This window comes from Miscanthus floridulus, chromosome 6, assembly GCF_019320115.1.
Source record: "Miscanthus floridulus cultivar M001 chromosome 6, ASM1932011v1, whole genome shotgun sequence".
NCBI classification, from domain to species: Eukaryota; Viridiplantae; Streptophyta; class Magnoliopsida; order Poales; family Poaceae; genus Miscanthus; species Miscanthus floridulus.
The window spans coordinates 47,303,916-47,325,802 of record NC_089585.1 but is presented as its reverse complement, the minus strand read 5'-3'; the positions used below and the strand labels follow the sequence as shown (position 1 = coordinate 47,325,802).

Below are 21,887 nucleotides of genomic sequence, written 5' to 3'. Positions count from 1 at the left end.
TGTAAACTTAGAAAGGCGCTCTATGGCCTTAAACAGGCTCCCCGTGCCTGGTACAACAAATTCCAAACTTGCTTGCAATCACTAGGCTTTCATTCTTCTCAATGCTTCGCCCTTCCTTATTCCTCTTCGTCTTGGTATGGTACTTTCCTAAAATCAAGGATTTTCTAAAAAAAATGATCTGATCTAACAATTGAATGAAAGCACATGGTTTGTGGCTCTGGGCAAGGGATGCTGTAGTTTTTTCTGCTAAAAAAAGAACTGTTATTATTCGCTCCACTCTTGCCATCACGCTCTGTCTTGAGCATCTCCCACATCTAACTACAAGCCTTGCTTTCCATTGGCTGATTCTCTATTCCAGGTACAAGTCAAGTGGTTCGGGGATGGATTCCTGGTGAAGAGCACTTTTGGATTATCTAGTTGTTGCTTTGACTACCCCAATACCCAGGATTAAAGAAATACGATTCCTAGCGCTAGAAAAATGCATATATAGGGTCCAGAATTCATGTAATGGAATGAAATAAGGGTTTAAGCCGAGGATTAAAGAAAAGGTAATATCCTCGAGAAAGGCTAAGCACATTCGAAGATAGGCTTTCTATTTCACATTCTCTGGCAGCAAGCCAACTGGAAGCAAATGGGATGAGAATTGCTGATATCCTTGGTACTGTCAAGTGTGGATTTCATGAGTTACTGTGATTGCATAGCAGATTTCACATTTCCAGTCAGTACGCTTTCAGGTGAAGCCTTGAGGCAGAGATCATTTCCTCCACCCACTCCAAATTCAAGTGCTGCAATGAAGAACAGTGGGATCAACTATACCTCTTCAACTATACCTCTGGTTCTTCTGGCATATTTGATGAGACCCGTTCTTTTTATGTATGCAAATTCCTTGATTGCGTAGCAGTTATGGATATTTCCCCAATCTTTCTTGCTTATGAAACATCTTTGTAGATTGGAAGAGTTCCACTAGGACAGCAAATCAGCTACTTTGAAAAGACCAGAGCTCAGATACTGGAGAACATGGAGGAGGAAGCAGCAAGTGATTTCTTCAAGACGGCGCTCTTCATTGTAGCTGTAGGATCCAATGACATTTTGGAGTATCTTTCACCTTCAGTACCGTTCTTTGGACGAGAGAAGTCTTATCCTTCATACTTTCTGGATGTGTTGGTTTCCAATCTGACATTTTATCAGAAGGTTCTACCAATTTATCCCTACTGTAGTTTTGTGTCGCTTGCTCTTGTTTGCTGCTGACCTCTATTTTCTTTCCCTCGATTAAGAGGCTAAATGAACTCGGTGCTTGAAAGTTTGTTGTGTCCGACGTCGGGCCACTCGGTTGTATACCGTACATTCGTGCTCTGGAGTTCATGCCTATAGGGGAGTGTTTAGCATCCGCGAATCGAGTCACTGAAGGTTACAACAAGAAATTGAAGAGGATGGTCAAAAAGATGAACCAAGAGATGGGTCCAGAGAGCAAATTTGTGTACGTAAATACGAAGGAGTTTGGCAGCGCCGAAGCAGAGGAAGGAACCCGAAGCAATGGAAAGAACGACGACCTGGGAGGTAGTAGTAGTACGAAGCCAGAAGGTGGTTTGATTCAGAAGTTGAGTGAGGAGGCTTCGACCGTCGCCACAAAGATTCTTATGAGGCATGCTTCTGACGGGCTGCCACGCGGGAGGTACTAGAAGACTTTTCAAAGGGCTAAGTATAGGCACCGGGAAAGAGTGGGGGGTTGAAGTGGAGTTGCCACGACGATTTCTGGTAAGTCGATTGCGGAGGAACTGAGAGGGAGAAGGCCGGGCTTCCCAGATTGTGCAAATTAGCCATTCCACTTTGGGGCCGTGTGCACATAGCATGGAGGCGATGCCTTATGCCGTGGCGTCAATTCTAGCTTCTGATGCGGGAGCTTCTAGCTGTTCGCTTTTAAATTGGCACTTTGAGGGCGAAGCGTGAATTAAGTAAAGGCTTATTTGTCAAATAATATCCAGTGCTGAATGTTTCATTTTTATTAACCAAAACCAACATTTCTCATACTTGCAACTAAGACCTCGAATGTTTGGAAAAGACAATGTCGACAAAGAGGAGTTTTTTAATGAAATAAAAGACATTTGCAAGTGCTGGCTTACACCCGGGGAATTGTCAGTAAATAAGGCGCCAGGAGGTTGTGCAAGCACTAGAAATGACGAGCATGGAGAGGTCAATCTTGGTAGTTAGGTCTGGTAGAGCAATCTAAAATTATCATATAGAAATGTTATGATTTCGGTATTGATCAAAAGGTGTTGGGACCTTAGGGGATACATTAGTGCCATGTTTTATTGTGGAACGGTCGTATCCTGGTAACCTAGCCCCCGTAAGAGCTCTACCTAATCGTCGATATAATGGGTAGAAGGCAGGATGTGCTTATTTCTCGGCAAATAGCTAAGTCGACACCTCGAGGTAGCAACTCAACTCTTCGTAGATAAAAACAAGTGTTCAGTGGATCAAACCCTGTATTAATGGTTCTGGCAGGCTACTAGCGTGGGACTGTAAATCCTCTTTCGCTAGAAACACTACAACAATAGAAGCACCCTTCTAGAGATAAGAATAGCAAATGTTTTGAGGCACTGATGGAAGCATGCCAAGGTGAAGTTGACGATCTCTTTAGCGTTTATCCTTCTCTTTATCTTGCCCTATGTGCTCACGTTGTGAGTGCCGCAGGATGATTTAGTTCTGATCGAGTGCTTGACCACTTGAGGAGGGCATATTCTTCAGCATCTCTCTTGTCGGATCGTATCCCCGTGACCACGTCATTAAAGAGACAGTCTTTCTTTGGTTTGGCCCACCGATTTACCGTCGTTGGTGACACTCTTCTGAGCCCCTAGATTCGCCGAAGGATGAGATCTTGCCTATGCTGTAGTGTAGGATGAACAGGAAAGTTCTCCATTGAGACCCCACCGCCGTGGAAAACTACTACCTTTTCTTATTGAAAAAAGAGCTTTGTTATCTTACTTGCTGGCTGGTAAACGCTACCCCTACCCTTGAAAACTTGTTTACTTTTGAGGGCCGGAGTTTACTTAAATTCAAGAGGGACTTAAAGGATTTCTAACTTCACTGTCCTGCTTACTCATTGGATGAATTGACAGAGTCTCTTGCCCTTTACCTTGGATATACACAAGATTGCTCATTCGTTGTAACCACTAGTTCTAGAACTGAATAGGAAAAGCTATATGGCACTCAAACAGAATGGATAGCAACTGAAACTCCAAGAGGTAGTATACTAATATACTTTTTTTTCCTAAAAACTGGCTTTCCTAAGATGCCTATTGGTCTAAGCTTTATATCTATCCTATCGCTCTCTTGAGCATACCTCATCAAGTTGTCGCATTTCATATTGTAGTCCTGAACAGTACCACTCCCTTGTTTTAGGCTAACGAATTGCTGTCGAAGCGCTTCCCGAGACATTAGAAAGTCCCTCGCGTAAATTGCTTTGAATAGGTAAATCAATCGTTTGGCCTTGAGGATCTGCCATTAACCCTCTCATACCTACTAATTGGTGTACCTGAGTTCCTCTGGCTCCTGAAAAAGACATTAGATAGACTGGATTAGAAGGATCCGTTATTCAAAAATTCGAAATCATTTCTTGTTTCAAATATTCACTTGGAGCATACCATATCTCAATGGATTGGCGTAATTTTTCTACCGCGTAGCTCTATAATAGTAGTGTTTCTCTAAAAGAAAACTCTGTTGTTCCGCTCGATTCCTGAAGAAATCGATGTAGTAGTGGCTTGATGGAAGCCCAGAGTCTTTATTTGATCCAGTATATGGGATGTATATCCCATTTTGAAATGATCTATTAATCTGCTAATAAGTCGTTTCATAGCAGTTCCGTCTATCTCTTTATTATGAAAGACTAGGTTGGCCCGTTCTGCCATAAATAAGTACCCCCTTTTTTGGCTGAGTAGGATTCAACAATTGCTAAGTAGGATTCGACAATGGGCCTGAGTCAGTGATTCGAAAACTTAATTTACTCCCTTTCCTCAATCTCAATCTGGATTTGCGCGGCAAAAAAGATGGTACTAGCCAAATCGGAATGCCCCCCGAAAGGGGCATCGCCGAATTTCACTTCCTTGTTTAGATAGTGTATGAATAGGCCCGACTAAATCCTTGTATGGCTTCCTCTATTTCTCTATAAAAAGAAATATGACCAAGAGTGGTTCGAATGTATATAGAACGGATTTCTTTTTTTCTATTTCCCACTACTAGATAGTGGGCATAAATCTCATGATAAGTCCCAAAAGATTCATATTGAACTTCAATCGGAACTTCTCTTGACCCAACGATGCGTTGATCTAGTTTCCATCAGAGCCACAAGGGACTGTTTAAACCAATTCGTTTCTATCTATAAGCTCCCAGTGCATCATAGGAACTAGAAAAATGGGGTTCTTTATCTTTCGTATACTTATAATAATTGTTATTATTTTAGTTTATTTTTTTATTTGGAGAGTTTCGGCAACTATTATATCTATTTGCACAAATACCTCGACGGTTTCCAATCGTTAATACATAAAGTCCGATAAGCATGTCTTAGGTTGGCACGCAAATAGGATCTCCAATAGCGGGAGACAGGAGTATGAGAAAACATAAGTAAACGGGCTTCCGCCTGAGCTTCCAAGGATAAAGGTAGGTGAACAGCCATTTGATCCCCATCAAAGTCCGCATTGAAACCCTTACACACTAATGGATGTAAACAAATAGTACGTCCCTCTACTAAAGTGGGCTGGAAGGCCTGTATGCCTAATCTATGTAGGGTAGGTGCTCTGTTCAACAGGATGTCCCCGCATAACTTCTTGAAGTATTTCCCATACAATGGGTTCCTTTTCCCAAATTTTCCTTTTAGCAATCCTGACATTAGAAGTAGCACGTTTTGTGATTAAATCGCGAATTACAAATAGCTGAAAAAGCTTTATTGCTATCTAGAGGTAATCCATATTGATGTAAGGAAAGCGAAGGACCCACAACAATGACAGAACGCCCTGAGTAATCGACCCGTTTCCCAAGCAGAGTCTCGCGAAACCTCCCCTCTTTACCCTCAATTACATCTGAAAGTGATTTGTATACTTTATTGTGACCATCCCTCATCGGTTGCCCGCGGGACCCACTATCAAGAAGTGTATCCACGGCTTCTTGTACCAATTTTTCCTGGCACATTACTAAATCTGCTGGTGCTAATTCACTTCTTTTTAATAGATAGGCAAGGTTGTTGTTCCGACGGATAACTCTCTTATAAAGTTCATTAATATCCGAAGTCATTACTTTATCCCCAGACCTATAAACAATGGGTCTCAATTCGTGAGGAAGAACCAGTAAATTGTACATACGAATGTCAATCTTCATTTTTGTATATTAATACACTGGTAGGGGTCGATCAGGCAAATCCCAAAGCTGACCCCCAAACTGCTGCCGGACTGCTCTACTGATCTTCTCTCTCTTTAGACTCACTGAACCATCTCAAAGACTCCTTTTGCACTGAGAACACAATTCCCTCCTTCTCACAAGAAGGCAAACCTTGTACGTTGATCGAATCTTCTTTCGCATCCAGAAGAGAGGCTATGGGCTATCTGAGAGAGTGGTTCAGGTGACTATTGGAGTCCTTGATTAAGCAGGTCAGATGGGCTTAGTAGGGCTCGAACCTACAATATCACCGTTATGAGCGGTATGTTTCAACCAATTAAACTATAAGCCCAATCGGATCTCTACATGCTGGGAAGAGCAGACAGAAAGAGGAGACCCTTTGCTCTATCTCCTTCTTCCTCTTCCCAGGGCCCCGGAGTAACTGAAAGGAAAGCCCTATTAAAGAAGCTAAGTGACTTTCGTCACTCAAGTAGTGAGTTTGAGAGTGGCTGTTAGGGCGACCAAGAAGAGACATAATGGAGATAATGATGGTTCAAATCCAACCATTCCTTGGGCGTGGTTCAAGCGAGAATTCAATGATCAGTATTTAGATGTTATGACTCGGGAAGCGCTTCGACAGCAATTCGTTAGCCTAAAACAAGGGAGTGGTACTGTTCAAGACTACAATATGAAATGCGACAACTTGATGAGGTATGCTCAAGAGAGCGATAGGATAGATATAAAGCTTAGACCAATAGGCATCTTAGGAAAGCCGGTTTTTAGGAAAAAAAAAGTATATTAGTATACTACCTCTTGGAGTTTCAGTTGCTATCCATTCTGTTTGAGTGCCATATAGCTTTTCCTATTCAGTTCTAGAACTAGTGGTTACAGCGAATGAACAATCTTGTGTATATCCAAGGTAAAGGGCAAGAGACTCTGTCAATTCATCCAATGAGTAAGTAGGACAGTGAAGTTAGAAATCCTTTAAGTCCCTCTTGAATTTAAGTAAACTCCGGCCCTCAAAAGTAAACAAGTTTTCAAGGGTAGGGGTAGCGTTTACCAGCCAGCAAGTAAGATAACAAAGCTCTTTTTTCAATAAGAAAAGGTAGTAGTTTTCCACGGCGGTGGGGTCTCAATGGAGAACTTTCCTGTTCATCCTACACTACAGCATAGGCAAGATCTCATCCTTCGGCGAATCTAGGGGCTCAGAAGAGTGTCACCAACGACGGTAAATCGGTGGGCCAAACCAAAGAAAGACTGTCTCTTTAATGACGTGGTCACGGGGATACGATCCGACAAGAGAGATGCTGAAGAATATGCCCTCCTCAAGTGGTCAAGCACTCGATCAGAACTAAATCATCCTGCGGCACTCACAACGTGAGCACATAGGGCAAGATAAAGAGAAGGATAAACGCTAAAGAGATCGTCAACTTCACCTTGGCATGCTTCCATCAGTGCCTCAAAACATTTGCTATTCTTATCTCTAGAAGGGTGCTTCTATTGTTGTAGTGTTTCTAGCGAAAGAGGATTTACAGTCCCACGCCAGCAGCCTGCCAGAACCATTAATACAGGGTTTGATCTACTGAACACTTGTTTTTATCTACGAAGAGTTGAGTTGCTACCTCGAGGTGTCGACTTAGCTATTTGCCGAGAAATAAGCACAGCCTGGCGTGACAGACCAGCACTCTAACCAACTGAGCTATTTCCCCCTTTCATAACTACTGTCGATTCAACAGTCACCTACCGGTTACCTTTGTAACTATACCAAAACCAAAGTAGCTGTACAACAGAATGCCCTTCGCCTTTAGTACTTTTTTTCTTTTGACGACAGTAGAAAGAAATGGCTCTGCTCGCTTAGACTCGGGGCTCCGCGCTCTATCAGCTATCAGTTAGTTGGCGCTACGTGCGACTTTAGTTGACAAAAGCGAACAAGATAGCGCTAGCGCCCGCGGTTTCGTTTGTTCGCCTTCTAAAAGGCCTACTGACCTGCCGGTGAAAAGCGGGTTACAAAATAAATAATAAGACATAGGTAGTGCAAAAGTACCAAAACAACTGAAGCCTACATCCCACTACGTCTGGGTTCCCCCTTCCTATGAACCTTGAGTCAGAGGTCTTACCTTGAGTTAATAGGTAGGGTCAACTATACCAAAGTGGAAGGGCCACTATCTAAGCTATTAGTGGGCTGGTTTGAACTATTGATTTATTGAATCGAGTGAAGCTGTGTTGTCAACCATTCCAAGCCCAGCATCATACCGTCCTGCTTTTGCAACTATTGGGTCTACTCTTAGCTCTCGTCCTACAATCTGTATCTTATGGTATGAACACCTCAATTCCTGAATGAAGAATTCAAAGGTGGGTGTTCCGATCAACATTGTTTTTCCACTCTCTATTGTCGCCAGCCCACATCTTTTGACCCAAGCTTTAGATGATACTGAGTGACTGCATCCAATATCAATCAGTACATAAGCAAAGCACCCAGAAATATTGAAGATACCTGCTATCAATTCTGTGGCCACGGTAGTGTCATCTGTCTGATCTAGTCTGTTGATTGGTCCCCCAGCCTCGCTGTGATGTGCCTGAACTGTGACTCGCGCGCCTCCTCTGCCTCCAAATCTCACGTCCCGCTGAGAGATGGGACCTCCACGACCTCTCGGCTGTTGTGTACTGCCACCTCTCGCCACTACTCCCTGTGTCATCGGTTTGGTTCGGTCTCCAAGCATGAGTTTTGAATTTGGCTTGGGACACTCCCTAGCGAAATGACCGAGCCCACCACAATTGTAACACCTACGTTTTTTGCTCTGGTTCAGGTCAAGCCACTCTTTGATTCACCCCCAAACCCCCCGATCAAGGGGGGCTTACCTCGATAGACTTCCCTTCCCAAAAGGAAAGTCTATCTGTCTCTCCGATAAGGTTCCCTCCCCGAGAGGAAACCTTATCTCATTGTCAAGGGAATAAAACAATCGATAATAATATTCCGAAATAAACATATCATGATATTAGGATGGGCTGATATTACTTCAGGTTTAAAACAAGCTTGACCTGATGGTTCCCTTAAGCAAGGAAGGCATATGCATACCTATATGTCAAGGCTTATCAATCAAGTATGTAGATTAAGGATGACTAATCGCATTTGTCACATCCTTTCGGGATTCATCAAAGTGATCAGTCATTTCACGATCATACAAAACTTGACTTTGAAAATCCTCTCATCGACTTCCCTGGCAGGAAAATCGATGATAGTATTTTTGAAAAATAAGGTATATTGACGGAAGGGAGCGGCGCCCCGCACTCCCTTCCTAAGTGTAGCGTAGTGATAGATGTTCTTTCCGATGGGAAAGGTTATCTAGAACGAAGCGTAGCGTTATAGGTGTTAGAGCGAAGCGAGGTAGTAACGACTCTTTCCTGGGAGGGAAGAGGAGTGAATACCGAGCGTAGCGAGTTAGACGAACGGAGTGAGCTATAATTGACCGTAGGGAGATTATAGCGAACGGAGTGAGTCTATGCGCGCGCGTACGTAAATAGTACACACGTACGCGCATACGTATGTGTACACGTGCGTACGTGTACACGCAGGCATTTCTTCGAAGAAGAAATCAAGCCAATAAAGTCCTATTAAAACATGCGCTATATCGCATGTTTTAACAACCCCTAATGGTATGACACCCGAAGGCCCGAAGAACCCTATTTCGGGCCGATAACGCACATCTGAGACGGTTTTCGTGTCATACCATACCCCCCATTCAGGGATCCGATACCCTTTCCTCCTAGGAAAGGCTATCTCTCCCTTCTCTATCGATAAGTCTATCTCCCTATAGTGTTATACCTAGACTAGAGATTATAAGAAAGAATATCTATCCGATAGAGTTCCCTTCTCGAAAGGAAACTCTATCTCTCATAAAAGTTATAGACCTCTCTAGTAGCACCCCCCTACCCCCCTCAAGGGGGATTTTCTGCTCTCTCCGTGGCTTTGACCCTATACCTACGTTTTTGGCTCCGGTTCGGGTCAAGCCACTCTTTGATTCACCCCCCAAACCCCCTGATCAAGGGGGGCTTACCTCGATAGACTTCCCTTCCCGAAAGGAAAGTCTATCTGTCTCTCCGATAAGGTTCCTTCCCCGAGAGGAAACCTTATCTCATTGTCAAGGGTATAAAACAATCGATAATAATATTCCGAAATAAACATATCATGATATCAGGATGGGCTGATATTACTTCAGGTTTAAAAGAAGCTTGACCTGATGGTTCCCTTAAGCAAGGAAGGCATACGCATACCTATACATCAAGGCTTATCAATCAAGTATGTAGATTAAGGATGACTAATCGCATTTGTCACGTCCTTTCGGGATAGGGCCGGCCGGCCGCCCGGGCAGGCGCGCGGCCAGCAGCAAGTACTGAGTGCAGAGTGCAGAAATACATGCATGGCGAGAGCAGGCGGCACTGCACTGCACACGAGCCAATGAATATGAAGACCCTAAAATCCCAAAAAGTGCTATAGTACCAATCACATCGAATCTTGCGATACGTGTATGGAGCATTAAATATAGACGAAAAAAAAACTAATTACACAGTTTTGTTGAAAATTGCGAGACGAACGTTTTGAGCCTAATTAGCCCATGATTGAACACTAATTGTCAAATAAAAACGAAAATGCTACAGTAGCCCAAATTCCAAAATTCAGCCAACTAAACACACCGCAAGAAAAAAAATCAATCTGGAACCCTAGATCAAGAACCAAATCGTTCTGGGGACATAAGAACCGTCGATGAAGAACCAAACCAATTTGGGGAGCTGAGAGAGGCTGTACCTACGCCAGTGATGGAGAGGCCGACGCTGATCCCTGCTCGTGTTGCCACGCGGGGGAAGACATTTTTTGATTGAGGGTGGGCCGTGGGGCGACGGAGAAGCGGAGGCGTACGCGCAGACTGCGCACATCTGCGCACCGGCACCACTGAGCATCTGTGCCGCGCAGACGCTGGGGGTGGGGGAGAGGAAGAGGCGAGGAAGCCATCTGTACGCGCAACCGGCAGCATGAGCGAATCGTAGGAGCTACGGAGCACTGACGAGCGGACACGAGCGGACATGAAGGGCGTACCTGATTGCGCCATCCTCAGAGGCAGCCGTGGACTCACACATCAGCGACGAAGTGAGCGTCAGAGGAGACGGTGTTATGTAAAGCAATAGCAACAGCCAAGTTCGGACCCACATAAAAATCCTGCAGTTATTTATTGTGACAAAAAGCAACTAATTCAAGCACAAAACAATCATAATAAATAAGAACACTTGGAACACAACACGATGTTTAGGATGCAGCCCTTCCAGAACTAACAAAGCTAGGCACAAGCAGCAATAAGTCCTACAGTTCTCTGTTTGAAAAAAAAATGCAGGGCATGATGAATCCCACATTTGCAATCAACCAAAATGAAGGACCGTAAACGGCGACCAGAGGGGGGTGAATGGGAGCCGTAAAATTTCTTTCGAAATATTTGGTCGTTGTCCCAACTTCACCGCCAAACACGCAAATAAAACACCATGATGTTCACGACCCAAATGAGTGGGTGGATGTTCCCTAGGAACACAGCGGGACACCACAAAACCGTCACAGCAAACGGAAATCGGATCGGAGTTCAAACATGCCAACCACAGACGAAAAGACTGATGCTAGAATTATAGTCCGGAAATTCCCAAGCCTTCAACCGAAAATTCTGGGCTACAGAAAGAGCCAGACAGAGGGAGTTATCCGCACCACACCAGTGTCCTAGCAGAGCTCAGCTGGTGGTTCAACATACGCATGGTGTTGAAACATTCACCTCCTAGGTGTTGTGCACTCATGCCTACACCCGTCCTTCACCGCTCTCGGTCCAAGCCTCACGTCCGTCCTTCACCACTCCTGGTCCGTCAGCACGGCACGTCCTCCTTGACCTTCACCTCGCCGTCAACTACCGACTCCGTGCTCCACACCTACACACCACGAGCCAAGAGACATGCACACATAGCTTTCGCCATGGTAGAGTTAGTAACCGACTCAACCTATTCGTGGATCACGTTGATCAATCACTCATCACATAAAAACGAACACACAAGGGTACTTGTCAACCTTGTGTTCGCACAAAAAATGGAATACACAAAAGGAATTAGCAAGACAAGCAGCATTTTGAAGTGTACCTCAAGTCAATAAACTCTTCTAATAACCTATTGTGGTGGTCTTGTACCACCCAAGCAATTGCCAATCCAACAGTTGGCTTCAAATCTTGAATTAGTTGTAGCCCCTTATTTAATTGGTCTTCAATAGTTGTGGCACCTTTGTTTCAGTCCTATTTATGTCAAGATTGATTTTAATATCTTGGGATACGACAGCCTTCTGGAAATTAGTTGATAGATGAGAAATTCAAACAAACCTCGCTGTGGCTATTGTTAGCCACTCCTTTCATTTTCCTTGCCCAACTGTAGCAGACTGAGTTAGCAGGGCGTGGCTGCATACATGAGAGAAAGATTGAATTGACATGACATGAATTATTATTCTTCCAATTTATGCAGCTTATAAGTAGTTGGGGTTCTGACCCTAGACCAGCCATAAGGATCAAGTGTTCTATCCTGAGTTGGTTAGGTGACATGTGCTGAAATCAGCTCTTATGAGTCCTTTTATAGCAAACTCATGTTGTTAGAAAGACTAAACTAATGCAAATAGAAAGAGGGGCAGCTTGCCTGTTAGTTTTGAAAAAAAAACATCTAATTCATTGCATGTTGTTGTTTCTCTTCTAAAAGAAATGATGGAATATACAAAAACTTTTGTAAAATGTAATTCCTAGAATGCTGCCATTTCTATCGATAAAGAGAAGCCAAGGCTCGCTAACCATTTTTCATGATCGGCTCGAAATAAAATGTTCAGGGTACTTTTGTCCACATCAGTCAAAAAGAAAAGAAAAAAGAATAAATCAAAAACCTATGAACAGATTAATACCTTTAAGGAAAAATATTTAGGAAGTTAGTAAGTAATGTGCATAATTCATGTTCATTAGTGAACTCACATGATAACTGTCAACCTCAGACTAAATATTCTCACATACAGACATGCACAAAATACTCAAGGCATACCTTACAAGGAATAAACATTTGAAATAGACAATAAGTACCAACTCCATTATAAAGCCACAACAGGAACATCTTGGGCAATCTATCAACGCTGAGAAAGAACCTTCTATTTTAGAGAAAAAAGTCTTTACCTTGAAAACAATTAATTAATGGGACCTCATTTCATTTAATTTTGATAAGGAGCTCAGTTTCAAAATTTACAAAAAGTTTCAAAATTAACAGTGACCCAATAAAGGTATCAAGTTCAATAGAATAAAATGTTAGTATGAGCAAATAAAATGTTAGAACCTATGTGCAGTCATACACATGAGCAAATCAAACAAAATTCGTTCAGTGAGAATGATTTTCTCCGCCGTTGAGAAAGTTAAAAGCTACATACAGAGGAATCGAATCGAATCGAAACCTAGAGAGGATGCAAAGTGAATTGAAACATACAGAAAGTTGCACTATGGCATTGAATAGGAATGTGAGCAAATCAATTCATCAGAAAGGTACCTTCGTGAAGAACAAATCCCGGATCTGAAGACCTAGATATGAAATCCCAGGTCAAGAATCTGGCACTTCCCACGGAGAGAGTGAGGAAGGAGGAGGGATGAGGAGCTAACGCAACAGCGCCGAAGAGAGAGGAACGACGGCAGAGAGGAGCTCAGACAGAGAGGTAGGAGTAGTGCGAGAGAGACAGGGGAGGAGGAGAAAGTACCGTTGCGTGCTCGCCGTAGATGTGCCGCGGTCTGACGGAGGCCTTGGCGGCGTCCCAGAAACAAGGCGGCGGCGGCGTTGTAGGAAGATGGCGATGGCGGCGCAACCCCCTACGTGAGAAGGAGATGGGACCGAATGGAAGGGGATACGAGACAGATAGAGACAGGCGAGTGTGAACAGGTTGAATGAGCCAAGCCAGAGTAAACGAGCCAAGCGCCCTGAGCCGGCTAAATGCATGTGTTCCACTGCCTACGAAAAGTGACATGCACATGGGGTCCATAATAAAAAAGCAGTCAGGAGCTCGGAAATAAGCTCCACAGGCGCTAATAGATAAGTTTTTTTCACTTTCCCCTGTCGGCGTTGATCACGCCGCCCGTGCCAGCGCTGTCCATGCCTCTGAGCACGAAGCTAAGCGCCTCGACGGACCCAGCGTCGGCCAGAGGGTACCCTGACAGCCGCCGCCACAGGATCTTGAAGAGCGAGTAGGAGAGGCAGAGATCCCTGAGCTCCACCCTCTTGGCGAGGACGCCATCCCCGTGCTCAGCCAGCCACCACACGCGGTCCAGTGTGACAAGGCCGCTGAACTTCTCCTGCAGGGCATCGTGCTTTACGCGGTATCCCTGAGGGCTCTCCTCGATGTGCTTCTTCTTCTCTCCCATCACTATGTACCGCGACACTTGTTCCAGGCCGCCGTCATCGCCGTCGGCGACGAGCTGCTCCATGTAGCTGGCGATCAGGCGCGCGTTCTTACCCAGCGCGAACGAGCCGCTCGCGCTGTAGAAGGCAGCCAGCTTGAGCGCCAGCTTGGCGAGACCAAGCGCGCTGAACAAGAAGAAGATGGCTTTGTTGAGATGGCCCAGCCATACCACCACCGGAATGCAGAGCCAGATAAGGTAGGCCAGCAAGGCGTATGCCGCGAGGTTCTCCACGGGGGGGCTGATCCTATAGCCGTCGACACTAGCGTCACCCTCCGCAGGCGAGGAGGCCATAGCGTTGACTTCCGTCGCGCGTTGCACTTGAGGGTGAGGATGAACACGAGCCACAGGAGGAGCGTCCACATGTTCTGGACGTCGGGGTTACGACGACCGGTAGGGGCGTTAGGGTTCTCATGCTTGGACTCCTTGACCCTGCTCAGTAGGGCAGAGAGGATGGCATAGGAGAACGGCAGGAATACCATGGAGGCACCCCACACGAAGAAGCGGACTGCCGGGTGCTGGCACAAACAACGGTCGTACGTGCTGAGCGCCACCAGCTGGACGACAAGCACGGCCGCAGCGATGACACCGCCATTGCCGAGATCCTCAAGCGTTGAGTCGCCCAACATTTAGATCACCTCTATAGCCGAGTGAGCTCTCCTACTCCTCTACGTATCCAGCCGCATTGATCGAGCAAATGTGTGCTGTGTGTGTATATATAGTATAAGATATGCCCCGCGCGTCCACTACCGGAAACCGGTACTTTGCCGAGTGCCGGATGCTTTGCCGAGTGTATTTTATCGGACACTCAGCAAAGACGGTCTTTGCCGAGTGCCAAATAAAATACACTCGAAAAAAAAATACTCGACAAAATATGTCTTTGCCGAGTGCCTTTTTTCTGACACTCGGCAAATATGTATTTTGCCGAGTGCTATTTTTCGGCACACGGCAAAATGCATCTATGCCGAGTGTCTTTTTTCTGGCACTCGGCAAATATGTATTTTGCCGAGTGCTATTTTTCAGCACACGGCAAAATGCGTCTTTGCCGAGTGCCTTTTTTCTAGCACTCAGCAAAGATGTATTTTGCCGAGTGCCTTTGTTTTGGCACTCAGCAAAGAGGCATTTTGCCGTGTGCATTTTTTTTTGCCCTCGGCAAATCAGTTTTTCAAAGCAATTTTTGAGGCCCTAGATGAATTCAAATGAAAAACTTTTCAACTACAAAGTTGTATAACTTCTCAAGATCTACAAAGTTTATTTTGATCATTTCTTCATTTGACAAAGCGACAATAACGTTGTTCATAAAATCTATATCTCTCATATTAGTTTCATGAAAGTAGAAGAGATATATATAAGATTTGTGAACAATGTTACTATCACTATGTTGGATGAACAAATGACCAAAATAAACTTTGTAGATCTTGAGAAGTTATGAAATTTTATAGTTGGCAACATTTTGATTTGAAATCATCTTGTCATGCAAAAACGACGTTTGAATTTAAAAATTTTAAAATTTGAATTTTTCAAAATACCTCGGATGAAAATACTTCCTAAATGAAAATTGTAGATGTCCAAAAGTTATGAAACTATGTAGTTGACAACTTTTTGATTTGAAATCATCTTATCATGCAAAACTACGTTTGAATCTCTCAAATTTAAAATTCAAATTTTTCAAACGACAACGAATGAAAAAACTTCCTAGATAAAAATTGTAGATCTCGAAAAGTTATGAAACTTTGTCGTTGACCACTTTTTTATTTGAATTCGTTTAGGGCCTCAAACAAGCAATTTACTCTCGGTTTAGTATAATATACGAGGATAGATAACAGAATCTAGACACAAGTGACAGTGTAGTGCTCTGGTAGAGCAGCAGACACGCGAGGGAGAGGTCGTGAGTTCGAATCCCGCCGGCCGCGTTAGCCGCGAATTGAGCGCAAAAAATGCACCGACTTCGATGAAGGCGGGCGGGCGCTGGCCGGTGGCGGCCTACCTCGAATTTTTTTTTGAAAAATTTTACTATTATTTTTGGGTTTTTTCGCATTTTCATTTTGTCGAGTGTAAATTTTTGTCGAGTGCTTTTCCGGCACTCGGCAAAGGCTTTGCCGAGTGCCCGACAAAAAACACTCGACAAATAGCTGTTTGCCGACAAAAAGATGTCGTGTATTGTTTGCCGAGTGTTACACTCGGTAAAGCAGTTGCCGAGTGTTTTTAGGCCATTGCCGAGTGCCCCTGGCACTCGGCGAAACGACTGTATCCCGTAGTGGTCGTTGTAGACTTGTAGAGATTCTGAAGAATTTTGAAATAAATTAAGTAGAGATGATGTTGATAGTTTACAACTAAAATGTTCCACTTAGTAAGATGATACGGTTTTTAGTGCAAGATGATGCATGGTTAGTTGGTAGAGGATGATGTCATGTCTTCCATGTTGAAATAGATTTATTGCAGTGTTATCCTAAACGCTAAACGGTAAAACGTTGGTCACTTGCCGTTCTTGTTATCCTTCATGTGGGTCCCCCGACCCTGTAGATGTCAACAGGGACAGCTCCATGTTGCGGCCCTGTCCGCCACTGGCGCCATGCGTAGGCATCGTCTGTCGGTCATGGCGTTCCATTCCGTCACGGCAGACATCATGGTGAGCTGACGCGCCTGTTAGTATTTATACGGGGGTTAGGCAGAATAGCACCGGTACACGCAACGTTGTTCTTGATGTGAATCCTAAGGCATGGCCTGTCATGGCCACGTGTTACATCAGGGCGTGTCGGTCTCTTTCTTGGTGTCAGAGTTTTGACCCAGGCCCATACGCCTAGACCTGGAGTGATTGGTGGCGGTATGGGACCCCGTCGGGCGAGGTGGAGCCTGCGGCCTCAGGGTCGGGCGAGGCGGAGCCCACGGCCTTGGTGTCGGGCGAGGTGGAGCCAACCCCTAGAGGTCGAGCGAGGCGGAGCCCGTGGCCTCGGGGTCGGGTGAGGTGGAATCCACCGCCAGAGGTCGGGCGAGGCGGAGCCCACGGCCTCGGTGTTGGGCAAGGCGGAGCCCGCCTCTAGAGGTCGGGTGAGGTGGAGCCCGTGGCCTCGGGGTCAGGCGAGGCGGAGCCTACGACCTTGGTGTTGGGCGAGGCAGAGCCTGCCCCCAGAGGTCGCTCGAGGCGGAGCCTGCGGCCTCGGTGTCCGGTGAGATGGAGCCCGCCCCCAGAGGTCAGGCATGGCGGAGCTTGTGGCCTCGAGGTCGGGTGAGGCGGAGCCCACCCCCTAGAGGTCAGGCAAGATGGAGCCTACGACCTTGGGGTCAAGCGAGGCAGAGCCCGCCCCCAGGGGCTCCCCAGAGGTCGGTCGAGGCGGAGCATCTAACTGAGCATCTAACTGAGCACGAACCACAACACCAATCATCATCTAGGGTGCAAGGCCTTCAACTACTACATCTTTCGTAAAGTTCTTGATGTCTTGTTTGAATAGATGGTCAAGAGGGAGGAATTGTCAATGTTTGTCAAACAAAGAATACTTGCCATCCTTCGTCAATGAAATGAACATTAGAGACACCTTGCATACTGGGCATGAGAACTTCCCGTGAACACACCAGCCACAGAATATCCCATACGTCGGAAAGTCATGCAGGGAGTACTGGTACCAAACATGCATTTTGAAGTTTGTCTTTGTAGCTCGATCGTATGTCCATACCCCTTCCTCCCAAGCACGGACCAAATCATCAATCAGAGGCTCCATGTACACACTCATATTATTACCAGGGTGTGTTCAGGAATTATCAACGACAAGAATATGTTCTATCGTTGAAAGAGGACGCCAGGGGAGAGATTGAGAGAGATAACGAACATGGGACAACAAGTGTATGAGGCAGCCACCATTCCATAAGGATTGAACCCATCTGTTGCCAGCGCAACACGTACATTACTTGCCTCTAGAGCTTTCTCATGATGAATCATATCAAACCTTGTCCATGCTTCACCATCAGATGGATGCACCAACTTCTCAGGATTGTATCGACGTCTGTATTTGTGCCATGTCATCTATTTCACGGATTCCTCAGTCATATAAAGCCATTGGATCCTCGGTATGAATGGAAGGTACCGTAGGATCTTCACGGGGACGGTGAGCTACCTCTTCTGACCATCACCAGAGTCTACCTCTAGGAACCTAGATGATTTACACTTCACACAGTACTTTGCTTCCATATGTTCTTTCCTAAATAAGATGCATCCCTTCGGACAAGCATGTATCTGCTCATATGGCATCTTAAGTGCATGAAGGAGTTTATGTGCCTCATACATACTCTTTGGCAGGATGTGACCATCCGGGAGTAGGCTACCAACAACTGTCAGCATAACATCAAAGGCTTCTCGACTCAAGCTAAATTGGGACTTTACGGCCATTAGGTGTATAATGGCATCCAGTTGAGAAACCTTGGCATGCCCATGAAGGGGTTGCTGTGCCGCAGACAACATATCATAATACGCCTTTGTGGTTGGCTCTGGCTCCTCCTCCCTACGTCCTTCATCGAAGTGTGCCTCATGATAGTCATTTAACATGTCTCATACCCCGGCATCAGCATCATAATCCTCGATGCGTTGTCTCATGACCTCGTCTCTCACACGATCGGATTCACCATGGTAGATCCATCGGGTATAGTCCGCCGTAAATCCATTCTTGCAAAGATGTTTACCCATGACCACCTTTGTTTGTCGACGCGTGTTTGCACAAATGTTGCAGGGACATCAAGTGGCACGTGCTCCTTTAACCCTTGCAAATGCTAGTTCCAAGAAAGCATCGGTCTTCTCAATCCATTCATCGGTCAACAAACCCTGACTAGAGCGGCCCGTGTACATCCACTCATGGTCATCCATCCTCTAACATATCAGCAAGTAATATAAAAATCAATTGCATCTATAGGTTCCTATGTGGCAGTCTAATAGGTGAAGATAGGTCCTAATCCCACCCGAGGATGTGTAGATGGGGTTAGTTTCCATGCTCTACTCCTATCCGAGCCAGAATTTTGGCAGCACCTCCCCGTTGTTCTCCAAATACACGTCCTAGTAGTGAGATTGTGTATCCGGAGAACAACAGGGAGATGCTGCTGAAACTCTATCTCGGATCCGAGTAGAGCATAGAAACTAACTCTATCTACACATCCTCGGGCTCTCCAAAAAACGTGGACAATTCGAAACAGATACGGTTATAGATATGCAAAGATCTGCATATTTTCAACCGTATCTCTTTCGAACGGGAGACGCCTAGCTAGGTTACGTGATATACGAACATGATACGGAAAGAGGGGTGTAGGATGCCTCACCTTGCTGTCCTGCAAAGTGACGAGTTGAGGACGGTGGGGAATGATCCTTGCAATAGCCTCTCCTGCAACAAACGAACATAATAGTGTCAATTGTAAATTTCGACAGCACCTCCCCTGCACGGTGAGATAACCAAAACTTGCAACAAACCAACGGCACGATGGCCGACAACCACATACAGAGTCCAAGAAATAATGATGAAATAACTTGTTGCAGAGCTAACACAGTTTACATGAAAGTGCGAGCATCCCAGAGCCTTGGAACTAATCATGACTCAAACCTAAAAAATAAGGTGCATTGCATTGCTCCCATTTCATCATTACCATAGCCATTGGACTAAAGAAAAGCTAACAGCACAATTTTCAAACTGGTCTCAACAATAGAATCTGGTGAGGTGATCTACCACTTCTCTTATGGCCCATTAGGAAAACAATAGAGGTTCAGATCCAGAGAATGAGAGATAGAACTTACCTATGCAGCACATGATCCACATATGAATAGAAAAGAAGTTCAGACTGACAAGAAATTCATGTTCTTCTATAATAAGATAAGCGACAACAATGAGAACACCACAATTATCAGCAAAGAAATTCTAACCACATATGAAGATGAAACAAGAGGCAGCAATATTATCAATATAACAAATACAACGCGTTTGTGCTAATTGATACACTGCAGAAACACTACAGAAGCTAATTCCATATTTCATTACAGCTAAGACAACCTGCTAATACGTGGTTAACATGAGCAGACTTCATTTATGTACCAATTTTAGTCAATTGGCTACCTAGAAATGGCTGCAGCAAAAGGAGGGAAGGTAGTCTAACCACAGACTGATGAAATTATTGTTGCCGCATGTAGGTGCAGGGCATCATCCACATAGCCTTACCCCTACACAAACGGCCGCGTCCCCTACCCATTTTATTACCCTACTGAAACATATACATATTATGTAGCAAGATAAAAGAGGGCATTTGGTCTAGAGCTTTATATGGTTGTACTGAAAGCAGAAAACAAAAGCTATAGTAATCTACTGCAAACATCTCTTAAGAACCATAAGAACTAAGGTTGTTCCCAAATTCAAGCCTAGCAAGGAGAAATTAGCTACGATTGTTTATCTAGCAAGATTTCTCGTGTACCCAAATGTGAAGAAGCGATGGATATGCTCAATTTGATAGATTGGAAGCATCACACCTATTTTCTGATTTAGCATGTTGCATAGCAGGATAAACTAATGCAGAAGAAATGACCTTGTAGTTGAGTAGGGCCGGAGGGGGCGGCAGCGGTTGCGGGGCACGGGAGGTGGCGCACGGGCAGCGGCGGGGGCACGGGAGGCGGCGCACGGGTGGCGGCGTCGAACCTCCGGGGCGGCGGTGGGCGCACGGGGGGCAACGCGCCGGCCGCCGGGGTCAGGGGCGCCGGGGGGACGGTGCGGTGGCTGGCTGGGGGTGCGGTGCGGCGGCCGACCGGGGGCGCGGTGCGGCGGTGTGGCGTGTGTGTGAGTGTGTGCCTGTGTGTGCGGCCGATGGGTGGATATGCGCAAGGTTTGCCGAGTGCCCGCGATCTAGCTCTCGGCAAAGCCTTGTTTTGCCGAATGCTAGATGGCGGGCACTCGGCAAACCTGTTTTGCTTTTTTCCATTTTCAAACCCTAAATTACTGTGCATGGGTGGGGCCGGTGAAGGGGTTTGCCGAGTGTCCCATGTCTGACACTCGGCAAACCCCAGCTTTGCCGAGTGCCAGATAAGGGGCACTCGACAAACTTATTTTTTTCATTTTCCTTCTTCTCCTTCTTTTCCATAATGTGTTTTACTAAATTTGTTCCGATGTACTTTGAAAATACCTTATCAAATTCACTCAACAATGCATATTTGATTTTTCTACGAATATTATTCCATTATTTCATGGAGTTATAGCTCAAATTCAATTTGTATCCATTAAAATTCTATAATTGCAGTTAATAAATTAAAATTATCAAATAGATAAAAAAACTACCAAAATTTAACACGAAGCAATCTATGTTCTCTATTGCCTACGCAAAAAGTTTTGAAGTCAGATCCCAATTCGATCGTCACTTTGACTCCAAATCTTACCGAATCCTTCTCAACGCTACGATTCTTCTTTTGAGATACTTCGGTTTGTAAACATCGTACGTGTCAAATTGTGCGAAACCTTCTCAATTTTTTACCACGGCCTCCACGTATGATATCACGAGATCTTGACAAATCTCATGATTTTCAGACTTCGTTTGCTTTTTTTAGAATTTAAAAACTATTCGGCCACACGTTCGTCGTCGTGTTTCCTGAATAAGATGTTCAAAATTTCTTTTCATTTCCTAGGTAAGGCCTCACACCAGACTCAATAACATGAATATTATTTTTCTACTCATTTTATTCTATTATTTGAATCACTTGCAGTTCAAATTTGACTTATACCAAAAAATTCCTTGAAATGCAATAAATTAATTAAATATAGCAAACAGATCCAGAAATATACCAAATCTTAACATAGAGTACCACATGTTGTATGTGGACAGTAGAAAAAGTTTCAAGGTTAGAAGGGAAGAAAACTTATTTATTTGCCGAGTGCAAAAAAAACACTCAGTAAAATTATTTCTTTGTCGAGTGCTAAAGAAAAACACTCGGCAAACTTACTTCTTTGTCGAGTGCCACTAACGGACACTCGGCAAACTTCTAACGGCCGGCATACTAGCTGACGGATGTCCACGTGGCGGTTTTTTTGCCGA

General features: G+C 44.9%; 1 protein-coding gene, 1 long non-coding RNA gene, 1 other non-coding gene and 1 pseudogene across 4 annotated transcripts in view; 2 read left to right on the top strand and 2 right to left on the bottom strand.

The window, feature by feature from the left end:
• The first annotated feature begins 602 nt into the window (after positions 1-602).
• Positions 603-1,679, top strand: LOC136460570 (GDSL esterase/lipase At5g41890-like; annotated as a pseudogene).
• Positions 1,680-5,642: 3,963 nt separating this feature from the next.
• On the bottom strand, positions 5,643-5,716 carry TRNAM-CAU (transfer RNA methionine (anticodon CAU)). The gene has a single exon. It is a non-coding gene; the product is annotated as a tRNA-Met (tRNA).
• A 4,403-nt stretch (positions 5,717-10,119) lies between these two features.
• Positions 10,120-13,287, bottom strand: LOC136458222 (uncharacterized). Of its 2 annotated transcripts, XR_010759927.1 has the most exons (6): positions 13,154-13,211; positions 12,949-13,053; positions 11,760-11,834; positions 11,172-11,675; positions 10,457-10,576; positions 10,120-10,372 (listed from the first exon to the last, which is right to left on the bottom strand). It is a non-coding gene; the product is annotated as an uncharacterized lncRNA (long non-coding RNA). The 2 variants fall into 2 exon arrangements; XR_010759926.1 differs by lacking the exon at positions 12,949-13,053 and having other exon boundaries at positions 13,154-13,287.
• A 3,758-nt stretch (positions 13,288-17,045) lies between these two features.
• LOC136460569 (serine carboxypeptidase-like 26) overlaps positions 17,046-21,887 on the top strand; it is a 9,381-nt gene continuing 4,539 nt past the window's right edge. Inside the window, exons 1-2 of the mRNA XM_066460221.1 lie at positions 17,046-17,073; positions 20,409-20,687. Coding sequence (XP_066316318.1) covers positions 17,046-17,073; positions 20,409-20,687 — 307 coding nt within the window. The remainder of the gene's footprint in view (positions 17,074-20,408; positions 20,688-21,887) is intronic.